Source organism: Phasianus colchicus, chromosome 19 (assembly GCF_987193195.1).
Source record: "Phasianus colchicus chromosome 19, bPhaCol1.hap1.1, whole genome shotgun sequence".
In the NCBI taxonomy this organism is placed as follows: domain Eukaryota; kingdom Metazoa; phylum Chordata; class Aves; order Galliformes; family Phasianidae; genus Phasianus; species Phasianus colchicus.
The window spans coordinates 7,106,583-7,129,212 of NC_143454.1; the positions used below are offsets into that span (position 1 = coordinate 7,106,583).

Below are 22,630 nucleotides of genomic sequence, written 5' to 3' on the forward strand. Positions count from 1 at the left end.
CACGCAGGCTGGCACAAGATACACATTAATTCCTTCATTATAAGCACTGGGGCAGGTTTTAGGATTTTTTACAAGGCCACACGTAAATATGTCAGTATCCCACAAGTACAGCATGCTGAAATAGGTGCATCACAGTTCTGGAAGCTGGTCCTCACAGAGGCAGAATGATATCATCTGCATATTCGCCTCAATTACCCTGCCTCCTCCAACACATTTTTAGTGTGTCATGCCTGTTTTGGCAAAGTATCCTCTTGATGGTTTATTGGGGTTTTCTTTGACATCTGAGAGGTTGTTGCCAACAGATACTGTCAACAGAAGTCTGGTCTGTTTAGTTATGAAAATCAAAGCATTTAATATTCTTTGTCTTTCTTGCAAGCACCTGACAAGAAGCTTCACACAGACATCAGCACAGCTTCCAGGCTGCACTCTGGGAGTCAGCCCAAAGCCCAGCCACCTGCAAACTGGGCTCATGAGCCCCCGGGTTGTGGAGATCCAGGCACTGGATTAGGCTTCACAAACACAAGCCTCAAGGAAACATGAGCTCCAGTCTGAGGATTTTGGAAGGGCAAAGCTGTTCTCATGCCACTGTCAGGCCTCCCAGAAACAAATGGAGAGCCCTGCTGCACATTCCCATGAAATATGGAGCAGATATGGAAACCAGTAAACACAGAAGAGCCAGGCAGCTGGGCTTTCAGGTCTGGCCACATGCCTTGGGAAAGGAATCCACCAACTCCAGATTCCTATGCTCCCTTTGTCTCTGGATAACAGGATCCCCAGTCCTGGCAGGTCAGAAACACACCAGACAGGTGTGTCCTTTGCAGGTGAACAGGAAACCAAGCCTGGCACAGAAAGTGAAACAGTTCCTGGGTTTATGGTGATAAATTAAATATGGAACTAGTGAAAAACACAGATGAAAGTCGAGCTGGCAGCCTGTTATTAAACTGGGAAGAGGCAAGCTTTGAATAACTCCATACTGCAGGAAATCCTACAGGATGGGGAGCTGGGGATTCCAGCAGCACATGGGCTCATACCAGCACCCAGCCCTACCAGGGGTCAGCACTCCCAACCCTGCACTGGGCAAGGCACCGGCCCACGGCTCCCAGCTGCAGTGCATTGCAGGCACTTGGCCATCACAGCGTGAAGAATGTAGCACAGAGCATTGTGTGATAGGCTTTTTTTGTTGTTTTCGAGGGTAGGATGGGATGACAGGACTAGAAGCTCATTACAGTTATTATGAGAAGTTACAGATCTAATAGAGGAAAGCCAATTATGTATTTACACTGTTGCAGCAATGGTGTATAATTTGGTTTTCAAACTTTAATCATTTGGCTGCCAGGACAAATGAATTAGTCTGATGATGTTTTCCAGCAGAAGATGCTAATGATGTAGATTACAGGTTCTGATGATTTGCTCGTGTATCTGGAATTCCTCTGGGATAAGAAAGAGAATCTGATGGCTCACCACATACATTTTTCAGGATCCGTCTCACTTCACTCCTCTCAGTTCTGTCCCTTCCAAATTCATTTTGCTTCATTTTCTCCCTGCTTGTTTATCTCGGTGCTCTAAGCTGGGAGGGAGGAAGCATGGAAAGCCATCTCTGTTCCTGCTTGCACCTTGGTCCCAAGGCAAGCAGAGCGCGCAGATCAACCCCTCTTCAGTGACAGCAGAGGTGAGGCCCAGCAGAAAGCACAGCCCAAACTGATAAATTATCTGAGGCTGATAAGATAATGCCCTGAGACAGCAAAAGTTGAGGAAGTGGTGGCAGCACTGGGGAGAGGAACCAGGAAAGGCTTAGGTCAGGCAGAGCATAGGGTAAGGACGTAGCTGAGGTTCACAGAACAGAGGTGAAGGCACTGTGGGGCCAGACTCATGACACAGCAAGCACCAGCATAGGAAGAACTGAGCATTTCAGTCTGGGGCAAGCAGATTTAACATCTAATATCAAGGAACACCCTTAATAAACGTTTTAGACCTGGATTGGGAAAGAATATAAAGCCAGAGGGTAGGATGGTGGATGGACAGAGACGCAGCATGCTCTATTCCCTCTGACAGCCCTTGCATGGGGCTCAGGATGCCTTGGGGACCCCAGCATCCCTCCCAGCAGTGAACAACAGAGACGTTCAGAGAAGTACTGTCCCTTTAAAAAAATGTGGATTTGTCCATAAACAATTATGCAGTATAAACACAGCAAAATCAACAGGGTGAATTCTGAACTAATAAAGATTTAATCTCTAAGTCATGAGACTGCCTTTGTTAGGAAAATATACGTACCCCTGAGAATTGAACTACAGTTGCTCTATTACACATAGCTCAGCAGCTCACTGGGCATTTTTCCAAATCAGTTTATTTTTAACATCAGATACATTATTCAATTAATTATAAAAACACTGAGGTTTTCAAGAGAGATTTCTGATAAAACTGCAGAGTAAATATGCGTGAGAACAGCAAGGATTACAATCTCTGCAAACTTTAGCATCTGAGGCTGTTGCTATAAACAAGAGCAATCCTCCGAGGAGGTTATTTATCAGAGTGAATCATATCAGATAACACAAGGCCTCCTCCCACACAGCAAACAGACAGATCATTTGTCCTTTACCTAGTGATGGAAGTGAAAGATCGACGTGTCTGTCACTGCTATGCTTAGAGAATGAGAAGTGTGAGGGACCAGCCTGGATTCTTTGGATGCTTCCAGCATTCAGGCATCCCATCTCAGCAAATATTACCTATTTAAAAGCTGAACTCTTTCCCAATAAATTAAGACATAGAAAGTAAAAACCAGCCCATTTCTACCAATGTCTTGAGGCCTTGAAAACACTGGATATCAACTGAGGGGATGGATTCAGGCCCTGCCTTTAAAAGCAGCCTCCACAAAACAAATATAGGAACACTGACATCTCCTGCAACGGTTTCACTGTGCCAACATCAGAAATGCTTTCCCAGGCGTAGGTTTGTGTCTATTTAACCTGGTGAGCAAGAACTCTTAATAGTGTTTGCTCTAATCCAGCCTTTATCTTCCATCCACACATGTTGCTATGTACTTTTCCTAGCTGATTTTCCTTTTAAAGACTCACACTGTGGTAGAATTACTTGATAGCTCTGGTATTGTCTGTATAGATGGCAAAGATTAAAGGGAAGGAATCTGGGCATCAAAGCCTGGCAAAGTGAGGGCTTCCAGGCTCTCATCCAAGCTTTGCCAGACATGCAAAGCAGCGTTGGGAAAAATCCCTACCGTGTGAGCCTCAACTTCTCTGCAACACATCCTTAACTTTACAAATAGGCAAATCACGTCAATGATTGCAGACTCCTTCAGGACAAGGAGAGACATTTTGTTCCGCTTGCCCTTAAACAATGGAATCCTACCTAACCAGGGCTCCCAGCCCCAGCACGGGACAGGGCAGCAGCACGTAATAACAGGAGGGAACCATGCTGGCAGATGCATTCAGCTGGTTGCCACATCTCACACGTGGAAAGCGAGACTCCAGCCACCAGCTGGGCCTTTCCCTTGGAGAGCTGCTTGGGCAGAGAGGCTGGGTGAAGGAGAACAGGCTCCTGGCTGGCAAGCTGCAGTGCTGAGGAGCCCACAGAGCTGACCTCTGTCAGAGCTGCCATCACCTCACCCGGAGCCCACAGGGAGGCACAGACACCTCACCTCGCGCCCAGCTCCCCGGGCAGAGGCCTGCCGTCCCCTCAGCGAGCCCCACGCACCCCAGAGCCGCCTCACGGCTGTTCAGCCTGAGGAACGGTCACGGGGCGCACCGACGGGAACAGCAACTCTCCGCGCCGCCCGAAGCGGCCAAACGGCCACCACGAACCGCCCTCCCGCTGAGGCGACCCCGAGGCCACCACGGAGCCCCCGCGTCCCGCCCACTCCCTCAGCCAGGGAGGCGGGTCTTGCTTGAACCGATAGCCGCCTCCTCCAATCCCCGCCCTCTCTTCCCCGCCCCGAGTCAGATAAACCAATCAAAGCCCTGTTCTTCCCGTCCCGCCTCTTAACTGTTGCCAATCGGGTAGCGCGGCTCTTGTCCTCCCCTCCCCCCGTCCCCGGGGAGGAAGGCGGTGGAAGGGGGTTACGTAGCGTCGGCTCGGTATTCTCGAAGCGCGGTAGTGGTTTTGCTCTGCCGTAGGGCCGCCTGCGGCGTTGGCGTAGCGGCCGCAGTTGGCGTAGCGCTAGCAGAGGCGGCCGTGGCGGGGAGCAGCGGCGGCCGTGCGAGGAGAGGGCGGGAGGTGCGAGCCGGGCCCGGCGGGCAGGGAGCGGGCCGAGGGGCCGGGGAGGGAGCCGGGAGGCCGGCTGAGATCCTCCCGCGGGTCAGCCCGTGGGGCGGGGGCCGGGAGCGGGGCTGGGGGCTGACCCGGGGGTGCCGGAGGCGGGCTGCGAGCTCGGGGCAGCCGAGAGTGCGGGTCCGGAGGCGGGCTGAGGCCTGGGGAGCTGAGCGAGGGTGGGAGCGGGCCGGGAGCCGCACGGGGTGCGCGGCGGGACCTGCGAGCGCGGCGGAGCTTCGTGTCCTCGCGCGGCGGCGGAGCGACGCTTTCACCGCGCATCCCTGCGGGCAGCGGGAGCGCCGGTTTGCGGCTCTCCGTATCGGTGAGGATCGTTGGCTGCTCGGCGTTTGTAGCCTCGTTGCTTTTTTTGATGCTGATAAGCCTCGATGGCTTGGCTGTTGTATAAACGTGGAGCGAAACCGCTGTCTGGCCCCCAAACGGAGCCGTTGGGGCACTTGTTGGTGCGGGCTGATGCTGGGGGAGAGCGGCACGGCTCAGCCCGGCGGATGGGCACCAGATGACCTGGTTTGGTTGTTGTGCTGTGTAATCTGGAGCAGACTGCTTTTTTTCTTTTTTTTTTTCTTCTTTTTTTCCTCTGCCGGTTTCTCTGTTTATGAGATACAGGTGCTAACACTTAGGGCTGGTTGGAAAACCAGAAAAGAAACAGACTTTGCATTTCCTGAGACAGAGTTACGTGTGCTGGTGGTTAGAGCGATGTGGGCTGTGAACTGCTTCAGAAGATGACGGGTGAAAATAGAACAGATTTTTATTAGCTGCTTTGCAAAACAGGAGTTACGAGGGGCATGACAGCAGTGAAGCTTGCCCTAGGCAAACTGGGGAAAGAGGATATTGGGACCAGGCTAATTGGGGCCATACCTCTTAAGATTGGTATGAGTGTGTGCTGAATGTTACCCATCCAAACAGGTTTTTAGAGGAGGAGGAGGAGCCCAGGACTGCCTGGGACTAATTTACTCATTTCCCTCCCAAAGGCTGACCTGAAGACCTGTAGCAAGGAGTAGCACAGGAAGAGGGGAGAGAACCTGGAAGCATTCTGTATGTGCTGCGCACAGACTTAAGGCTTCTTCAGAAACTCACGATGACTTCCCACAAGAGATGCCTGCTGGAGGGGTTCTGCTGAAGTCAGAGCACTGCAGCCTCCAACTGGAACAGCTCCTGCTGGTCTGGAGCTGAGACTTACTTATCTCCCTTCCTTCTCCCTTGGAGATGTTGCAGAGATTTAATCTGACCTCTTCCTCCTCACCTGAAGCCTGCCGTGGCAATGATCCCGCAGCCAGATCCGACCACCAAAGAGAAGAAGATTGTGCATTTGAGGCTGGGCCGTCGTTGTAACTGAACTGGAACTCACTCCCTGCTTACGCTCCAGGAACAAGCGCTGTTCCTCTGCTTGTCTGTGTGTTTTGAGCCACTCCTCACTCATCTTGTTTGGAGTTCCTGGGCTTTCCACACTGAATTTGCCCATGGCTTTCCTGATGAAGAAGAAAAAATTCAAATTTCAGACAAGTTTTACTCTAGAAGAGCTGACTGCTGTCCCCTTTGTGAATGGGGTTCTGTTCTGCAAAATCAGGCTGTTAGATGGAGGAGACTTTGCTAGCTTATCTACCAGGTAAGAAGCTGCTTGCAGACTTGCTTCCTGGGTGTTCTTTTTTTCCTGATTATCCTTCACTCAATTGCTCTGGCATATGGCTACCACTTGCCTATCCCTTGATATGTTTTCACTAGTTCTACTGTTGGGCCCCATGAGCCATATCATTTTCCAGAGACAGGGGAGAGCTAAACCTGGAGATTGTTGGCTGATAGAGCTGCACTGTGATCTTCAGAGACACGGTGAGGGAAGGAGCAGGAGGTCACACACTTGAAGGAGATGGGTTTTCTGGTGGAAGCCCACATAATAATTTTGTTTTGCCCTCCTTGCCCAAGTTTTCATGTGCTGTTTTAGATGTTGTGCTGTACTGCTTTTGTGCACGCTTGAAAATTAACTCTGTAGAAAGCTGTGTCTATAAAAGCAACTCAGCCCTCTGCAGCTTTGCACTCTGTTTTGAAGTTACTGTTCTTGGTAAGAGTGGAAGTAGCTTGCTTTGCATTGTAAATTGCTGTGCAAGGGAAACCTGCTGCCTGGAGTCAAAGTTGTCAGTCCTAAAGATATGCTTTATCTCCTTGAACAAATAGCATTGCATCTCCCAATTTTATAGCTGCAGTATTTTCTTTTTAATGGTTTATCATATTGGGATCATTCTGCTACATATTTTTATAAGGTTTTTCTGTCATCGTGTATTGGCATTTCTCAGGCTCCTTCGGGCAGACCTGTCCCCACTCCTGCTACTAATTGCTAATAAAAACTCGCTTTGTTTCCAGCTATGCACATAGATTATCACCAGCAGTATGCAAATGCAAATTCCATAGCAGCCTGGACTTGCTTTCTTTCTGCCCCAGTATGTGAAGGAAGCCTTCCATGGCATTCAAACTTGTTTTTTAACTTTCCTGAGTAACTACTCAATTTTAAAGGTACAGTGTGTGCTTCTGCTTGCTGGTAACTGTCTAATAACAGAACTAAAGCCTGGTTTGGTCTGATTTTCCTCTTTGTGGTACATTGCATTGTGCTTTCCTGTACTGGGAGAGATTTTATTGGGCAAGTGTGAAACATTTCTGTCTTGGAAACAAATAATAGGGCAATGTTCAAAGCTTGTTTCTTTTTCCAGAGGCATGTTGCAGCCTCATCTGAAGTGTATAGGAACTGTGGGCATGGAACACATGCAAAAATGGAGTGTGAATTAATTTATCTTTTGAAGAATACCTATCAAAAGAGCTTTTCCTTACAGTGTACTCTCTTGAGGCTACATCCTTGTGTTTGGTGGAAGCAGCTTATCTAAGGAATTCAAACACTATATGAACTTGGAAAGAAGTTAACCCTTCTGCTTCCTGGAGCCGTAATAAGCTGATTTAAATGGAGGGTGGCTCAGGAAAAGCCTGCAGCAGGAATGTCAATCTCCATCTCCTTGTTGTCCTTGAAAGCAGCTCCTAGGAGCGCGCTGCTGGTGGCTGCTGACACTGCCAGCCGTCCAGGCCGTGTCTGGTTGTTTTCAGAGCTGGCTGGGGTTCAGCAGTTCTCTCAGTGCGCAGTGTGTTGCAGATTGCAGATGTGTTCCAGCAACAAACTCATCTGTAATTCAAACCAAACACATCCATCGCACTCGATGGCTTATAAACGAGCTAAGGGGAAGTCGGCTGTTAGGCTTGCTGCCTTTCCCCCTGACCTGGCTGTAGCCTAACTGAAAGCACATGGAAACCTGTTCCTGCTGGGAAAGTTATGGGTCTCAATGGTATTGAGTCATCTGACCTTTTTCAAATATTTTCCCCTGTTGCAGTTACAGAAACTTCATGAATTTCCAGGAGTGGTGAGGAAAAGAGGTACTGCATGGAAAGGCTTCCAGATCCTGCCATGGCTCTGCTCTGTGCTCCCTTAGTCATTTTCCATGATCTTTTTGAAATTCTGTGGACCTGGAGAAATATAGGGAAGCTGGTGCTAAATCTATGTTGTATGAAAAGCTTGTGCACTTAGTTAGGGATTTTGATCGTTTTTCTTAAATCAGCCACTTCAAAAAATGATTGATTTGGAGTTGAAAGGTCTTTTGGGTCATCTTAGGATGAACAGCTTACGCAGGAAGTTTCAGTGTTTGCTCTGCAATCGGTTTGGACCTCTTCTTTGGTCTGTGGCAATGAAAAAGTATGCAGCTGTGATCAAAGTAGCTCTTGCTGTCCATGTGTTTTCAGAGAATTGATCTAGACAAGATGCCCCATGCTCTGCTTAACAAACATCTGTCATCCCTGGGTTTATCACTCTCCTGTAGAAGCTGGTCTTCTGAAAGTGTATCTGAGCCAGGTGTGGGCCAGACAGATCCTGTATTTCCCCACTGAGCAGTACCAGTGTATGCCTAGAATATTATTAATCCAGATATTAAAATAGCACAACCACCAATGAATTCAGTTGCCTCCCAAGTAGCTTTAAAAATAGCAGGCGTGGAGCGGTGGGGATGTATTCATGGCAACCGTTTTTGTAGAGCAGATGGGCTGCTGCGTTTTGCACCAGTTTGAAGCTTTCAGAGGTTGTGTGCATCTTTATTCCTGGATAAATGACATAACAGCCTCATCTGGGGTCTGTGGATCTGTGCAGGTGCTGGGCAAGAGAGCGTTTCCATGCAGCTGGAAGCAGGGACATCCAAACAGGGCAGAAAGCTGCAGCTCGTGCTCTTACGTCTTTGGGTATTACTGGGGAAGACTCAATTAAATCCCCCTCACATTCTGCCCCCCTGCCTACAATGTCAGTTAATGCTGAGTGGCAGCCAGATGCTCTTTACCTCTGTGCTGATGGCTCCTGTCTGCATGTTGGCAGAGTAGAGCTGGTGTGTGATGTAAGGGAAGTGGAAAGCCAGGTGTTATTCATGCACTCATAACACCTCATCCTACATTGTTTTGTTAGTTTGCCAGCAGTTTTGCTCTGGTATTTCTGGATTTGAAGGAAGGAATTGTTCTCTGAAAACCCCTGACTTACTCTAACGGGAAGGCTGTTTTGCAAGAGCTTAACGACATTACAAGCATTTCCCACCTTCCACCTTGTCTTCTGAAGGCAAAAAGTGCTACCTACCAAGCCAGCCTGTGGTTCCATTCCCCTCCAGCTGTATTTCCATAGATAACATGCTTTCTCAAGCATGTGTGGTGTTTCGGCTTGGTTTTCTGATTCTGGTACTCCTGCACCAAGCAGAGAATAGAGTTTGTTTTCTGCAGCCCAGCAGCTGTTTGTATGCAGGCTGGAGTGGAGCGGTGGTGATGTGGGAAGAGTTGACCTTGCTGGGGTGGTCTGGCCTGAAAGTATTTCAGTGCCATAGCCTGAACCAAGAATGTTCTTGCTCTTGCAATTTGTAATTGAGAGTGAAATCCACTTCCTGCGCTGTGTGCGTGTGGAAAGCTGCATGCAGAATGCCAAAGGAAATACTGATACTGGGGGAGGCTCCTCACACCCATAATTCCACGTGGATTAAGGTCTGTGTTACTGTCTCTGCCATCCTGGTGTGGGTACAGATCTAAAGCTGCTTGCTTCCCTCCTGTGATGGGATGCAAAGCATCATTAAGTCATTATCATAGGTGCAACTTTGTTTCTGTAGGACATAAATAGAGGGGGAGAGGCACTGCCTTGCTAACAGCTGATAGGTGATTCCAACACTTTTGTTGGAATGCAAGTTTCACCACCTCATAAGTGCAGCCGTCTCTGTGAGTCAGAGTGCAAGTCAGAAATCAACTAATTCACTGCCTTTGCCTAAATTGCCATTAAATCTGTCACCTGACCAGAAAAGCATCAAGTTTGGCTCATCAGAGACCAAAGGATGGATTCAGACTAGCTGAGGTTTAAATCTTCACTACTGTCTCCTTTCAAGCAAAGGGTAGGTAGGGAAATTGTCTCTTCTAGAGCTAGCCTTCTCTAGAGGGAAAGACAGCTATCTGCAGTGAGAAGAGAAGGTTGCTGTCTGCATCTTGCCTCAAATGGGATCACCGTGGTGTAGTGAAGAACGTCGTTGTGGCTCTGAATGGCTCTCCCACTTCCATATTTAGCACAACATGTGCTTGGCTTTGTCCTCTGCTGCAGTGTGTGGTGTGAAAACACTTCTTGTGAAAAAAGCATTCTTGTTGCACATGTCTATAAATGCCCGTCTTCCCTATGTATAGATATATTCCACATATATGGATTGAAAGAGTAAGTTTCAGTGCTGCAGACCAGCATCTTTGCATTACACATGTTAACCTCCTGCTGTGTTGGCTGCAGACTCGGGAATGGACTGGGAGTGTTAATGGAAGAGGCATCTGAATGCAGACTCTAGAAACACTGCAGTAAAGCACAGCCTAATTCAAGGCTGTAATAAGGCACAGTACCTGCCCTGCTTGCATTCTGAAACAAAACTGGAGAAACTACACAGCAAAGGTGAGAAAAAGCATTACAGCAATATGGCAAAATGTTGGTGCGAGCTGTGAGAACAGCAGCAGCTGTTGAGGTTTAACCTCTGCTTACTTGGGACGTTAGAAAAAGTGCAGAAGTGATAAAACTGTGAGGCTGGTCACCAGTAAAACCTTTCACAGGCTGCTGCTGCACCTGCAGGACTAGGCAGGGCCCTGCAATGCAGGGAGCTTCACACTAGCCTTGCCCCTTCCCACTGCAGATCACCAGCTGGAGCCTGGTATGAGATGAACAGAGTTCTGTTAAAACTTCCCTGCCCTGGAGGCTGTATCCTGCTGGGTCAGAGCAGTCCCTGTGGGTGCTTTAACTGGCACTCCTGTTTTACCTGCTGTTGCTTACTCAGGGGCTGCTTTATTGACCAGCAACTGAAACCTAAAACTCCAAGTGATACGCTGTGTGCACAGCATCAGTAAGTGCTCACATACAGTCTGCTTTTGAACTTCCCCCATAGAGCTGACTCTGAGCTGGCAGTGCTTTGACAGCTAATTCTTAGCAACAGCCTTATCTGCGTGACTTAAACAGTGCTTGGCTCAAGAAATTACTCACTGGGAAGTGTGTTCTGCTTTGAGACAGGGGCCCTGTGGCCTGCCTGGTTTACAGAACAGCAATGCTATCAGCCTTGGCTGAGGACAAAGAGGGAGGAAAGGGTGCCCCAATTCCTTTTAAGACCTGTATTTGTTTCTGAAATATGGTGGAAAACTAAATGGCTTCTAGGCTGTTTGTTCTTTGTGCTCTTTAACTGCCACCAGTGTTGACTTGAGTTTTAAAGCTGTATTTCTGAGGAATTCATGTGTGCCTCCAGGAGCCTGTGGTCTCCCTGCACAGTTGTTAGTACTTTAGTAGACCGTAAGTTACCAATAGCAAGTTGTTCTGGTACCAGTTTCTAGATGAATGAGATAGGTATGGAGTTATTCTTAGTGTTGTTGCAGGAAGATATACCTGCTGGTGTTTTGGGAGAGATGTCCAGCTTCTCCCTCAGATCAGAAACCTCTTTCACTTAGCAGCATGATGGAATAGCACAGTGAGGTCCCACAGCATCACGCAAGCTTGACTCTGTAAGTTCTTGCTGTGTGCAAAGACAGACGGATGTGGCTCTGTGCATGGCCTCCTTTCTCAAACAGGATGTATTCTGCATCCTTTGTGTTCTGCCAGCCCTGCCTGCTCAGAGCTGGGGCTGCACTTGCCTTCAAGATTGGTCACAAATTTGTTTCTAGCTGTTCCTCCTCGTTTAATGAAGCACCAGCCTTTAGGAGTGTCCCAGATCAAGATTTTGATCTCCTTTCTCCGTTGTACCAACCTGTGACCTCCTATCAGTAATCCACACTGTGAAGGTGATCTGTTTTTTCAGTGGCTGTGTTACCCCACCCTGTGCTAGCTGCTCCACCTGCAGGATGGGAGGCTTTTTATTTTTGCAGGTTGTTCACATTATGTCCTTGTGTGCTTGTTGGGAGGCATGGTGCACATCACTACCTCTCCTGCCTCTGTGTCATGATCTCTGGTACCACACAGTGGGACTCAGTATCTCAGTTTAGTGCCTGGCTTTGAAAGGCACTTCCCACTGGCCAAACAGTTGAGCCTGTGTTTGCTGGCTAAACAGCCCTGTTGTTTGGTGTGTTTTCAATCTGAAGAGCAAGAAAAGGAATTGTTCTGTGGGATTTGAATTTGCTACTCTTCATGGATGTCATTTTCATGTGCTTTGTAGGAGTCTCCTGCATTATTCAAATGATAAAATTGAGATGAGGAAAAGATACAAAGGAAATGGGATGGGGCTGTGGGGACAAGGAGAAATATGAAGAGGATGTGCGTGGAGACCAAAGCGTTGGGGGGAGGCAAATGTTGAAGAGACAGGATATTCTAGATAAACCAGAACATATACAGTCTGTATAACGGATGCTTTCCATGTGGATGGGAAGTAGCTGAGATGGCAAAAGAGCAGGATTGTGCTTTTCCTTCAGCTGTATTTATTGTATGTTGCTGATGAGGGGAGGCCTTGTTGTAGGTCTCACGCTGTTGTAGGAGATGGGGCTGTAGCTAAAAATACTTCCATGTAAGTATTCTAAATAAGAAATGAATGCTGTTTGTTGAGCCTGAAAGTGCTGGAGTTGCTCACGTGGGAGGAAGGAAGACAGCATGTGGATTTGCTGTGCTGGAAGGACTAGAAAGCTGCAGTGTTAATTAGCAGTGCATCTTCAGAGACCAACAGAAACCATCACCCTGCATGTGGTTGGTAACCAACCCTGAAATGTGCTCTCTAAAATAAAAAATAATAAATAATAAAAAAAAAAGAAATAAAACCACAAAGCTGAAATGAGACTTTTTAGAGATCTCTGCTTCCAAGAGCTGCATGTTTGCCAAAGCAAGGCACATCCCTTCTCTTGCCATGCAGTGTGCAAAATGTAGGAGATGAAATCTGAGGGTTTGGTTGGCACCTTCCAGAAATTATCAAGCAGTGTGCTCCAGGCTGGCTTTGCAATGGCGAAGCAGAACAAGAAGTCCAGAGGGGAAAGTCTGTAAATGGGATGTGGTCTCAGGGTTTCAGTTTGGGATAGTTACCTCCATTTTGCTTTCAGAATAAAACTTCGTGTGAAATAACTGCAAGGTGTTTCACTAACGGCTGTTGGGTTAATGATCAGCCTGCTGCCTGTGACTGCTGTTGTTTGCAGGATGGATCAGCACAAAGCCTGGCATTGTCAGCACTGCATCTGGAGCTCTTGTCCTTAGGAAATGTAAGTTGGTGTGTGAGTGCTGCAAAAAGAGGAGGCCAGAATGGCTACTGCCCAGGGGTTCTAACGGTGCTGTTCTGTCCAGTCACTCATGTCTCCCCTCTCTAAGGGATGATACTGCTCATCAAAGTGAAAGGATTGATGGCCAGGAGAGGGGAAAGAAAAGGCTTGCCTGGAGAAAACTTGGAATGTCCCCCTTTAAAATCTGACTCTGTCAGACTTTATCTGCACTTAACACATCCAGCCTCACCTTTGCTGTCTCTTAACAGGGTTTGCAGTGGATTTTTGTTTGCACCTAAATGAACTGGGGCAAGGATTCCAGCTTGGCTGTTTTTCTTTTTCTGTGCTTTTTCTGTTTCTCTTGCTAGTTCCCATTCTTCATGTTATCATGTAGGCATGTTGCTGACTGCAAGGGGGTAATCTCGGGTATGTATAATAGAGCAATCTTTTCAGGTCTCTTAATGCTCCATTGCTCTGGAATGAAGCAGTAGTCATAGACTTGTTGTACCAGGACAGCCCAGCTCGTGTCCTGCTTCCAGAGTAAGCAATAATGGCTATTTCAGAGACAGGCTGCCTGCCCGTGTTACAGGTGATTATGCAGTAACCTGTCTGTAGGAAAGCTCTTTTCCTGACTTCTGTCGGGAGCCTGTTATTTTTTATTTCATACTTCAGTAACACCAGGCAATTGCATCTGCATAAATGTTGAATTCCTTTCAAGTACAGCCTTGCTCATCTTATGTCTTCAAGTAGCCCTCAGTGCTCACTGCCACAAGGGAAATGCTGTGCTATGGAGGAGTGTATTTCCTATTTTTTTATGTTTGCTGCCTTCCTGCTTTGCTGAATACCTTATAGCCTCTGCACCAGGGGTGGCTGATCATACTCTGCTTGGCCACGGTTCTCTTTAAGGTTGGTTTCTGATGTAGGTTTACAGCAATGGCTTTTCCTGCATTCCACCCAAGCGTGACTGTTCTTTCAAAACAAATCTGCATGTTGTCTTTCCTCCAGAAGTGATTCATACTCATCTCCAATGGCGGTTTCTTTCACTAGTGGGAAATCAAGGATGTTCATCTGAATGCAGCTGATGGTGTCAGCCACAGGGGAGGTAAATGTGCTCTGATCCTCACAACCCCACTCCTGGCAGCCAAGCAGCAGGAGCTCATTCTAATGCTTCCCAGTGGCATAACCAGCATAAACTGCTGTCACAAAGCAAAGCATTTTCCTGCCTTCTGCTCCTTCTGCTCCTACGTAATTTACGTAATTACCTCTCTTTGATTAGGATGCAGTCAGTAGGGTGCTACTTAAGTCACCAGGTATTGGTCTTTCTGAGAGAATCACTTTATCTGGAGCTGTGGATCTAGAGAAACAAAAGCTGACCTGCCTGCTGCACGTGTGTCCCTGCGTCTCTCCTCTCACGCTGGCTCTGTTGCTCCTGTGACTTCATTACTTCAGTGTTAAACTGACAGAAAATCTAACCAAAAGGCAGGTAGTCATTTTCTGCCAGATTTGCATCTTGAAGCAGCACAATGGTGGTCTGACTTTCCAGGGTCAAGGTGAGACGAAGTGGTAGGAAGGAGGAAGGCAATACCAAGAATCCCAGCCTGTTGCTACTTGGATGATGAGCCAGGGCTGCAGCAGGCTTCGCTCAGCAGCCTTCTGTAATTTGCAGAGCTCTTCTACTGAGTGGCCTTTCTGCAGATTAACAGCAGTATTGATATTGATAGGAGGCCGTGTGAGTTCAGAGAGAATGCGTTTGTACCTTGTCCTTAAAACCAGTGACCTGGTTTGTAATGCTGAATAATGCCTTTATAAACAAACCATCATAAAACATTTGTATTTATGGTGGGATGAAAAAGCTGGTTTTAACATATAAAGGGATTTCTCCTATTGGTTTTCACTAAATGTGCACCATATAGGAGTGACTCAGAAAAACGTGTCTGGGCACAGCAGGGTGTTACCTCTTAGGTAACTGATTGTACTTTTAGCACTGGGGTTGACTTCAGGCAGCTGCTTTACTGAATGGCTCTTCAGCATACTTGAGCCAAGTTGCAGTGATGTTACATCACACAGTATTAGTGAAATTATTCCAGAAATGAACTTGGCCTCCTATGCAGGTTAATTTACACTATAAAGACTTCCCTAGTACAGCTATGTTGGCAGACACTCTTGGTTGAAAAAGGGCTGATATTAGCCAAAAATGCCACTTAACTATTCTAGCTTTGTTACGTGCCACAAATCTGCCTTAGAGGCAGAGATTCATCTCAATACATGTCATTGTATCAGGATCTTTGCTCCTAGTCTTGTTTGTTCTGTTCAGCATCTTCATTTTCCAGACTTACTGTCCCAGCAGAGTCCTGGAATATTGGGTTGAGCCATGTCTTGATTTTTTCATCTTAGTGTGCTTATGAGTTTTTTGCTGTTCTTTTGAAAGATGGCTTTTTTTTTTTCCTTAAAAGAGCATCATGTTTGCAAGTAGAGCATGGAGTTACAGCCATTTCTTGTACTGTGCACAATAAAGGCATTACTAGTTTTCCTTGCTGAGTTTTATGTTGCTGTCTTTCTTTGCTGGGAGCTTAAATTTAGGCAGCAAAAGGCAGGTCTGGAATGTCTCAGAATGACAGCTAACACTTAAGGGATGGAGGAAGTTTATAAATATATCAGCAGTAGATAATCAGTGAATCTTCATTTTGTATCTACAGTCTGCCACAAGCAAAAAGACTTTCCAAGCTGCAGTGTTACTGAAACTCTCTCTGAGATGCAGTGAATTATCAACCTTTGCTTTATAAGCATCTGTACAAAATGAATCCAGGTTTTTTTTTCTGAAGCTTTGGTTCCTTTATCTGTTAGAACTACAAGGGAAATTACCATTGTAATTTGTCCAAAGGGCAAATGGGTGCTGGGAGTGTCAGGAGGCTTTCTTTTTTCTTCTAATCTTAGTTGGGTGTTTTTACTGCATGGTGCTCTTAGTGATCCTGAGCCCGCTCCCTCTGTGCCAACGTCCCCCCAGTACCATGGAGCTTCCAGTTTGAGTTGCTCAGCCCCTGTAGCCCTCTGACTTGGCTGGGATCACAGGAGGGAGCTCAGGAGTAGTTTTTAGCTGGGTTGTTCCCTTCTCACTTCACACGGAGCACAGTGTGTTGTGCAGTGGCCGTAGTTGGGAAAAATCAGATCTGAAAGATGTTTTAGCCCAGAGTCTTCAGAGCGTGCTGGATGTGAGCTGCAAAGCAGCTCAGACTGCTGCAGCACTGAGCAGTGGTGGCTCATCACACAGCAGAGTGTGCAGCACCTGAGCTGTCAGTGTCACAGCTCATGGCTGAGCTGGGCAGGCCAAGGGAAACCTGCATCGCTGACCTGTTCTGGCTTTTTCTGTCATTGAAATACTTGTGAATTTGCCTACAAGAAGGAAGCTTGGCAGCCTGGCACGTGATGTTTCCTTGGCTAATCCAGCTTCAATGTAGCCTGTCAGAGCAATAGAAGTAGGAGTTGGGGTGGTGACTCAGTGCATGATCAGAGATCAAAAAAGCAAAAGCGTCTTTCAGTGTTCGATACACACATTATTACAGACTTGTATTTCAATAACTGAGTCATCCATCCAGTTATTCCTTTCTTTACACTTAAGAGCTTGGTCCTTTGCTTGTGATGTGTTTGCTTCTGGCACGCATCCCTGGCCTCTGCCCAGAGAGAGCTTGTGTTGTGGAGATGTGGCAAGAAGTCCTTGGATGTCCTGCTCCGGGTTGGTCTGTCAGCAGCACAGTCTGTGACAGAAGAGACATGTTGCATGATATTTAACTGTTACAAGCCCTTCTTGTCCTTGTTTTCCTGATGTCCAGCTTCTCAGCTTCAAGATGACAAAAAAATATGAAGACCTCAAAGCAGACTGGCTGTGCTTTGCATGTGTCCATCCTTTGCTGCTCTACAGCTGAGCCTTTAGAATATTTCTTCTTGCCTTCTCCATGCTCCACCCTTACTTGCCCTTCCAAAAGTCATCAGACTTGTTCTATAGCTTAAGTCCTACAGGTTCATTTTCTGTGACTTTTTTCTCATTTGGCACAATTTTTATTTTGTTATGCAACTTGTGCTGTTGTGCTGTTTTTTCATTACTTCTATTTTTCTACTAGTATCTCTTTTACATCCTCTTTGTTAGGAGGCGAGGTCTGGGTGCATGGAATCTGAGCATAACTGACAGCCTTCCAAAGAAGCTGTTAATATACAACAGGAATGCTAATGCTGGAGGGTTTTCTCCTGTGATTGACTGCTCCCCTTGATCTCCAGGAGGTATTCCTGTTCCCTGCCTCGTACTGATGGATCTTTATTGAGATTGATCACTGCTTTCGAGGGAGCTGTAATGCAGTTCAGAGGCTGTGTGTCTTCGGAAATGGGCTTCTTCTGGGAATAAGGTTAAAGCCATAAAAAGTCAATCACTTGCCTAGTAGATACCAGCTTATTATTATGGAGAACTTCGTACCCTATTATTATTTCACATTAACCTTGTCACGCTTCCCTCCTCAGTTCGATTTTGCTCTGGCTCTTCCCTTGCCTACCTCTCACAGGTGTGAAGCTGTCCTCCCCTGCAGTGGGGCAGCTTTGGAGTCTCTTGCCTTCGTTTCTCAGCTGTGGCTGAAGTAACTTCTATTAAATTTTCTCTCCTGTACAATTACTGTTCTTTCTGTTTTCTCCTGCATTCATTCTAAAGGTGTTGGTGCTCAAGTTTGACATTTAGAGAGCCCAAACATCTCCCCTTTGATGTAATGAAGGGCTACATCAATCCGTGGGACTGTGGGTAGGGTCCTTCCTTACCACAGTTCACTGAAATGTCTTTGCTGGAGATTCAGAAGCTAATTTTACGAGCGCTTGGTGGATGTGATGACCTCACTACTGAACCCTTGTTTAAAACGCTTGCAGTGAAACATCCAAATAAGACTTGTTTCAAATGACAAAGACTTGCTTAGTTCTCTTAGTAGCACGGTCTGCATCATCTTTCTCTGAGCCATTTTTCCATCATAACTGCTAATGTCAACCGTGCAACAACCACCGCTTGTCAGCTGGAGAATACAGGGTTGTTTGCAGCAGGGGAGGCATCCAGCTATTTGGGTTGGCTGTTGTTTTGGTCAGTGATGTAAGCCCAGTCACAACAGAGTCACTTTATTGTTAAGAGCTGCTTGCTGTCTTTTCTGTTCATTTTGGTCAAAAAATCCTGAAATCCCTCCATGTAAATAAGTTTCCATAAAGCACTTCTCCCCCTCCAGGTCAGACTGTTGGATTTTGTATTCCATCTCCAGCTGCTTTTATGTTGTTTTTACAAGCCTGTGTGGTATTCCCTGAGGAATATGGTCTATCACCAATCCTGCATGAGATATTCTAACTGAAATTCCTCGCGCTCAGCAGAATGCTTTGCTTCCTACCTGCATTTGGCACGCACAGGCCTGGCAGCAGGTAGGAAGGGCAGCAGCCCTTGGTCCTTGTGAATGTGGCAGGTTCCCACACGAGTGTTCAGCGTTCTGTCTGCTAGTCCTGCTTCCTGTTGGCTCTTGGTTCTTTCCTTTTCCTTGCAAGGCATCTGGATGGCAAAGCCTTGGAGATACGGGCTTTTTAATAACATCTGTGCTGCAGTGAAGTGTTCTGTCCTAAGCCTGTTATTTGGTGACAGCATTTGGATTGTAAGTGTAAACCAGCTAATGGCTAGATAAAGGCTCACTTTCTATTGCATGTATTTTCACCTACCTTTATATTGTCTGTGCTTTATGGGCACTGATTAGACCTTCTGTTTGCAGCAGGACTTGCCACGTTTATACGATGGTGTAAATTCTGGTGTGCAGCACTGTGAATGCTGGTGCAGAATGGGTTTTTCAAGTGTTTCTGCTAGGTCTTACAGAAAGTGTCTCTTTCCTTAAAGCTTTGCACTAGAAAACTTGGTTAAAATAGAAACTGTCTTCTCCAGAGTGTAACACAGGACTGTTCCAGGCTTTCTGAGCTAAGGGACTGTCAGCAATCCTGCTCTAATTCTGCTTTCAGAAGTGCTGGGGAATAGATTAGGCAGCCTTAATGATGTGTCCCTGCAGCTGAGAGAAGAGCCAAGGTGCGCGTGGAAAGAAATGCTGGAGGAGATGAGATGTATGGCATCACCATTCAGATGCAGTCTGTTGAAAGAAGTTATTTTTTACTTTCCTCAGTAACTGTGGGAATGTCTTTGTGCCCACACTACCCTCTTCCCCAGAAGACCCAAGATCAGGGCCCCTTCAGAATTTTCTTTTCAATTGGCTGCCCTTTAAATGAGTCTGAGCTGAGGCTTGGTGACCTCTTCACGATGGCGTTGTCTTTCTGTGCCTTATCAGGTGGAGATGTGAGATCAGTGATGCCACACTGCTGTGGGAGGTGGTGAACCAGGCAGGGGAGCGGAGCACTGTCTGCTGGGAGCAAGGCAGGGGATTTGTTCTGCCTGAGGGATGTGATGCAGGACTGAGGGTGTGTGGGCTGGGCAGCAGCAAGAGGAGAGCTTGCCCTAGCCTTTGTGCAAGTGAGGAGGAGGGGATCTGAATAAGGAGCTCTTTGTGTATGCTTATCTATGTGCTGTCTTGTTTAGCTTGAGGTTTTCCCACATCTGCTCCCATGTACGAAACATCAAACTGACACGCGTTGCTCTACTGAAATGTTTGGTGTTTCAAAAGCTATTTTATGTTGTCTTTGCCTTCCCAGTAAGCCTACAGCCCTTTCGTAGTGTTTTGTACTTCTGGCTGTCTTACATACAACTACTGCTGTAAAGTAAGGGTGATGCATCTGCATTTCTAAACAATTCAGCAGGGCAAAATTAATTCCTCAGGCTGTGTTGGAGACATTGTACCCAGCTGAGCACAGCTCAGCTTCGAGGCTGTAAATAGAAGTTCTAATTTCTGTTGTGGTGTCTGGTGGGACAGGACTCACGCTAGTCTGAAGAAGCATGGGTCTCATACGTGGCCTTTTCTAGAAGCATTTCCTTGTGTGCTTGTTTTAGCTAACTCGCAGTTAGCGCTGTGGCTTTCTGCAGCAGTGCTGCTCTCTCTGTGGCACTGAAATCACAGTTGGTAAACATCTCGTCCATAAAATCTGTTCCTACTGCTTTTTTCCGCCTGGCTCAGAGCTGCAGTGAGGCTGTGTGAGATCTGGGCCCGAAGAGGCGCTGTCACCAAGCACTGTTAGTTCTACACTGGGATGTAACAGCAGGCAGTGCAGTGGGTTATGGCTGTGCATCACTGCCATGAGTTAGGCTCAGACGTGCTGTGGTGGAACACCCATGGTCTGCACCTTGTCTGGTTAGGGCTGTCCCACTGCTTGGCATGGAGCTGACATTGGCCCAGGAGCCCAAATGCCCCACAGCGTTACCTTTGGGACACTGCTCGTCCCAAAAGCTGCTGTAGGATCGTGTTGGTTTGTTCTCTGGTGGTATATTTAGGTCTGGGAGAGTAATTATATAGCTTTGAATAAGTCTTGAGGTAGAAGAGGGCGAAGCTGAGCCTGGAGAGGATTTGGCCTCCTGAGGGCATTGCTGTAAAATAGAACAGACAGTTTTTGTTGGTTGGTTTTTTTTTATTATTATTTAAATAAAACTTCAGAAGGCCCACTGAATTGACACTTAGTACCCAGCATTGGTTTGGTCTATTTCTGATCCTTCAAATACAGAGTAAAATTTTAAATTGAGCCCTTCTGGTTTTCAGCTGTTAGTTTCAGGGTTTGCTTTTAGGTGCTGTGTGATTATGCTGGAAGGAAACACCTCTGCGGGTGCTTTGGGCGTTGTTTTGATTTCTGTCTGATGGTTGCTAATTGTACAGCAGAGAATATTCTGAAGCTAAATGCTTCTCATCTGAGTCCACTTTCTTCCTATTTTAGTGCTCCCTAATTACCATCCTTACGATAACTTGATGGGAGGTGGATAGGCAAAGCCCATTGCTTCACAACACGCTGTCTTTTGGAAATGTGGAACTAATTTTTTACAGTGTGGCTTGAAACAATGCTGCTCCCTTGTCTAATGATACAACCCCAGCCCCCACCCATAAAAGTCACTCTTAAAAGAAAAAAAAATGTTGTAAGTCATTGCTGAACATTTGCAGGCTGGGGGCTGTCTGCAGTGCTGCGTGCCTCTCCCCGTGTCTCTGCCAATGACTAGAGCTGAATGCTATCTACAGCAGGTTTGGAAGGCCAGCAAATCTCCTTCACAAGCAACAAAGTATTTCTTATGCTAACAGCAAGTTAGTTACGAAGGAGCTCTTTTATTATTAATCAGTACTTTTTGCCACATTTTGAAATAATTAGCGTCAGTTGGATTTAGCAGCATCCAGCAGATGCTTCTTCATAGCTGCACTGTAATACAGGAGGGAATCACAAGTAAGACTTGTGCATGCAGCCAAAGCTCCAGTCCATGCTGGTGAGTCGGGCCTGCAGCTGCTGAACCCATCGGTTGTGAAGCTGCCTTCTGAGCTTTGGTTTGAAGCTCTGGTGTCGTTAGCAAAGAGAGCATTGGCCTTGCTGTCAAGGAACAGTGGCTCCTTTTCAAAGGATAGGAGACTGGTGCTGCTGAAATGATTAGTGTCTCTTGCATTCTATGCACATCCCTTGCATTTCTGAAGCACCTGTGTTTACAAGCATTTTTCTGTTCAGTTGAGTTCTTTTTTCTTTTCATCAGTACCTGAATTTTCCTTCCATTAGATCTTTGATATACGTCCTGCTGTGTCAGCTTCAAGGCACCTCAGATATGAAATTTAACTCAACTAATGTGGCTGGCTCAATGAATAGGCAAAGCCATTTTTATCCCTTTGGAAATGTATCTTCTCCTGCCTGGAGGAGTTGGAATGACTTGAGTGGAGCAGTGAGAACCAGATCTCATCTTGAATAAATCCCAAATCCAAAGGTCTTTTCAGCATTTAGATGTCTAACATTTCAATGGCTTCCATTTCCAGATGGGAGTTTTAAGTCTGTTGCCTTGAAGGAGCTGCTGTCTTCTGTTTTCCCACCTTTTAATGAAGGATGATCAGCCCTCCTCTGCATTACAGGGGATTACAGGTTTTAGTGTATCACCTACCCTTTCTCTGGGCTCTGCTCTTGGCTCCAACCAGCACGTTGAAGTCTATCAGGATAGCTGGGGACTGGTGGGAACATGTAAGTTCAGGCCCCAGCCCATGGCTTTTTGTCAGGGTTGTGCAAGGGTTCTGTTGGGCTGATTTCTGCTCCTTCGTTCTCAGGAGGAGTCGAATCAATATCAGGATTGATTTCTTCCCTTTTCCCCCAATATCTTGAGCCTACACTGTGCCTGGGTCAGACTGCAGGAAGCTTTTCTCTCACTGCCAAAGCAAACAGTTTATCTTGTGCCCTTGCCCCTTTTGTCCTGTGCTGAGAGAAGAGATAAGAGTTCTATGTAGACTTGCTAACTCACAGTGTTCAGCGGTGCCTGCCTCCCCTTAATTGGCTCAAGACCAAGGCCTGAGCTGTAAGGGGATCACTTGGTGTTAAGGATCACTCACTGCCCAGGGCCTTGCAGAAGGCTCCCCACACCTCCTTTCCTGCTCCTTGAAACCCACATTCTTTGGGAGGTGAATTTCAGCCTTTTTTTGAGAGCTTTGCAGAAGCCCAAGTGGTACCTGAAGCATATTGTGTGCTCAGA

General features: G+C 46.8%; 1 protein-coding gene across 3 annotated transcripts in view; it reads left to right on the plus strand.

The window, feature by feature from the left end:
* The first annotated feature begins 4,067 nt into the window (after positions 1 to 4,067).
* Positions 4,068 to 22,630, plus strand: part of EEIG1 (estrogen-induced osteoclastogenesis regulator 1) — a 33,649-nt gene continuing 15,086 nt past the window's right edge. For 2 of the 3 annotated variants that reach the window (XM_031601599.2, XM_031601602.2), the window contains exons 1-2: positions 4,068 to 4,224; positions 5,250 to 5,884. In XM_031601599.2, coding sequence (XP_031457459.1) covers positions 5,739 to 5,884 — 146 coding nt within the window. In that variant the 5' untranslated portion in view covers positions 4,068 to 4,224; positions 5,250 to 5,738. Of the gene's footprint in view, positions 4,225 to 4,444; positions 4,583 to 5,249; positions 5,885 to 22,630 lie in introns of those variants that run through there. The other variant, XM_031601601.2, reaches the window with a different exon arrangement.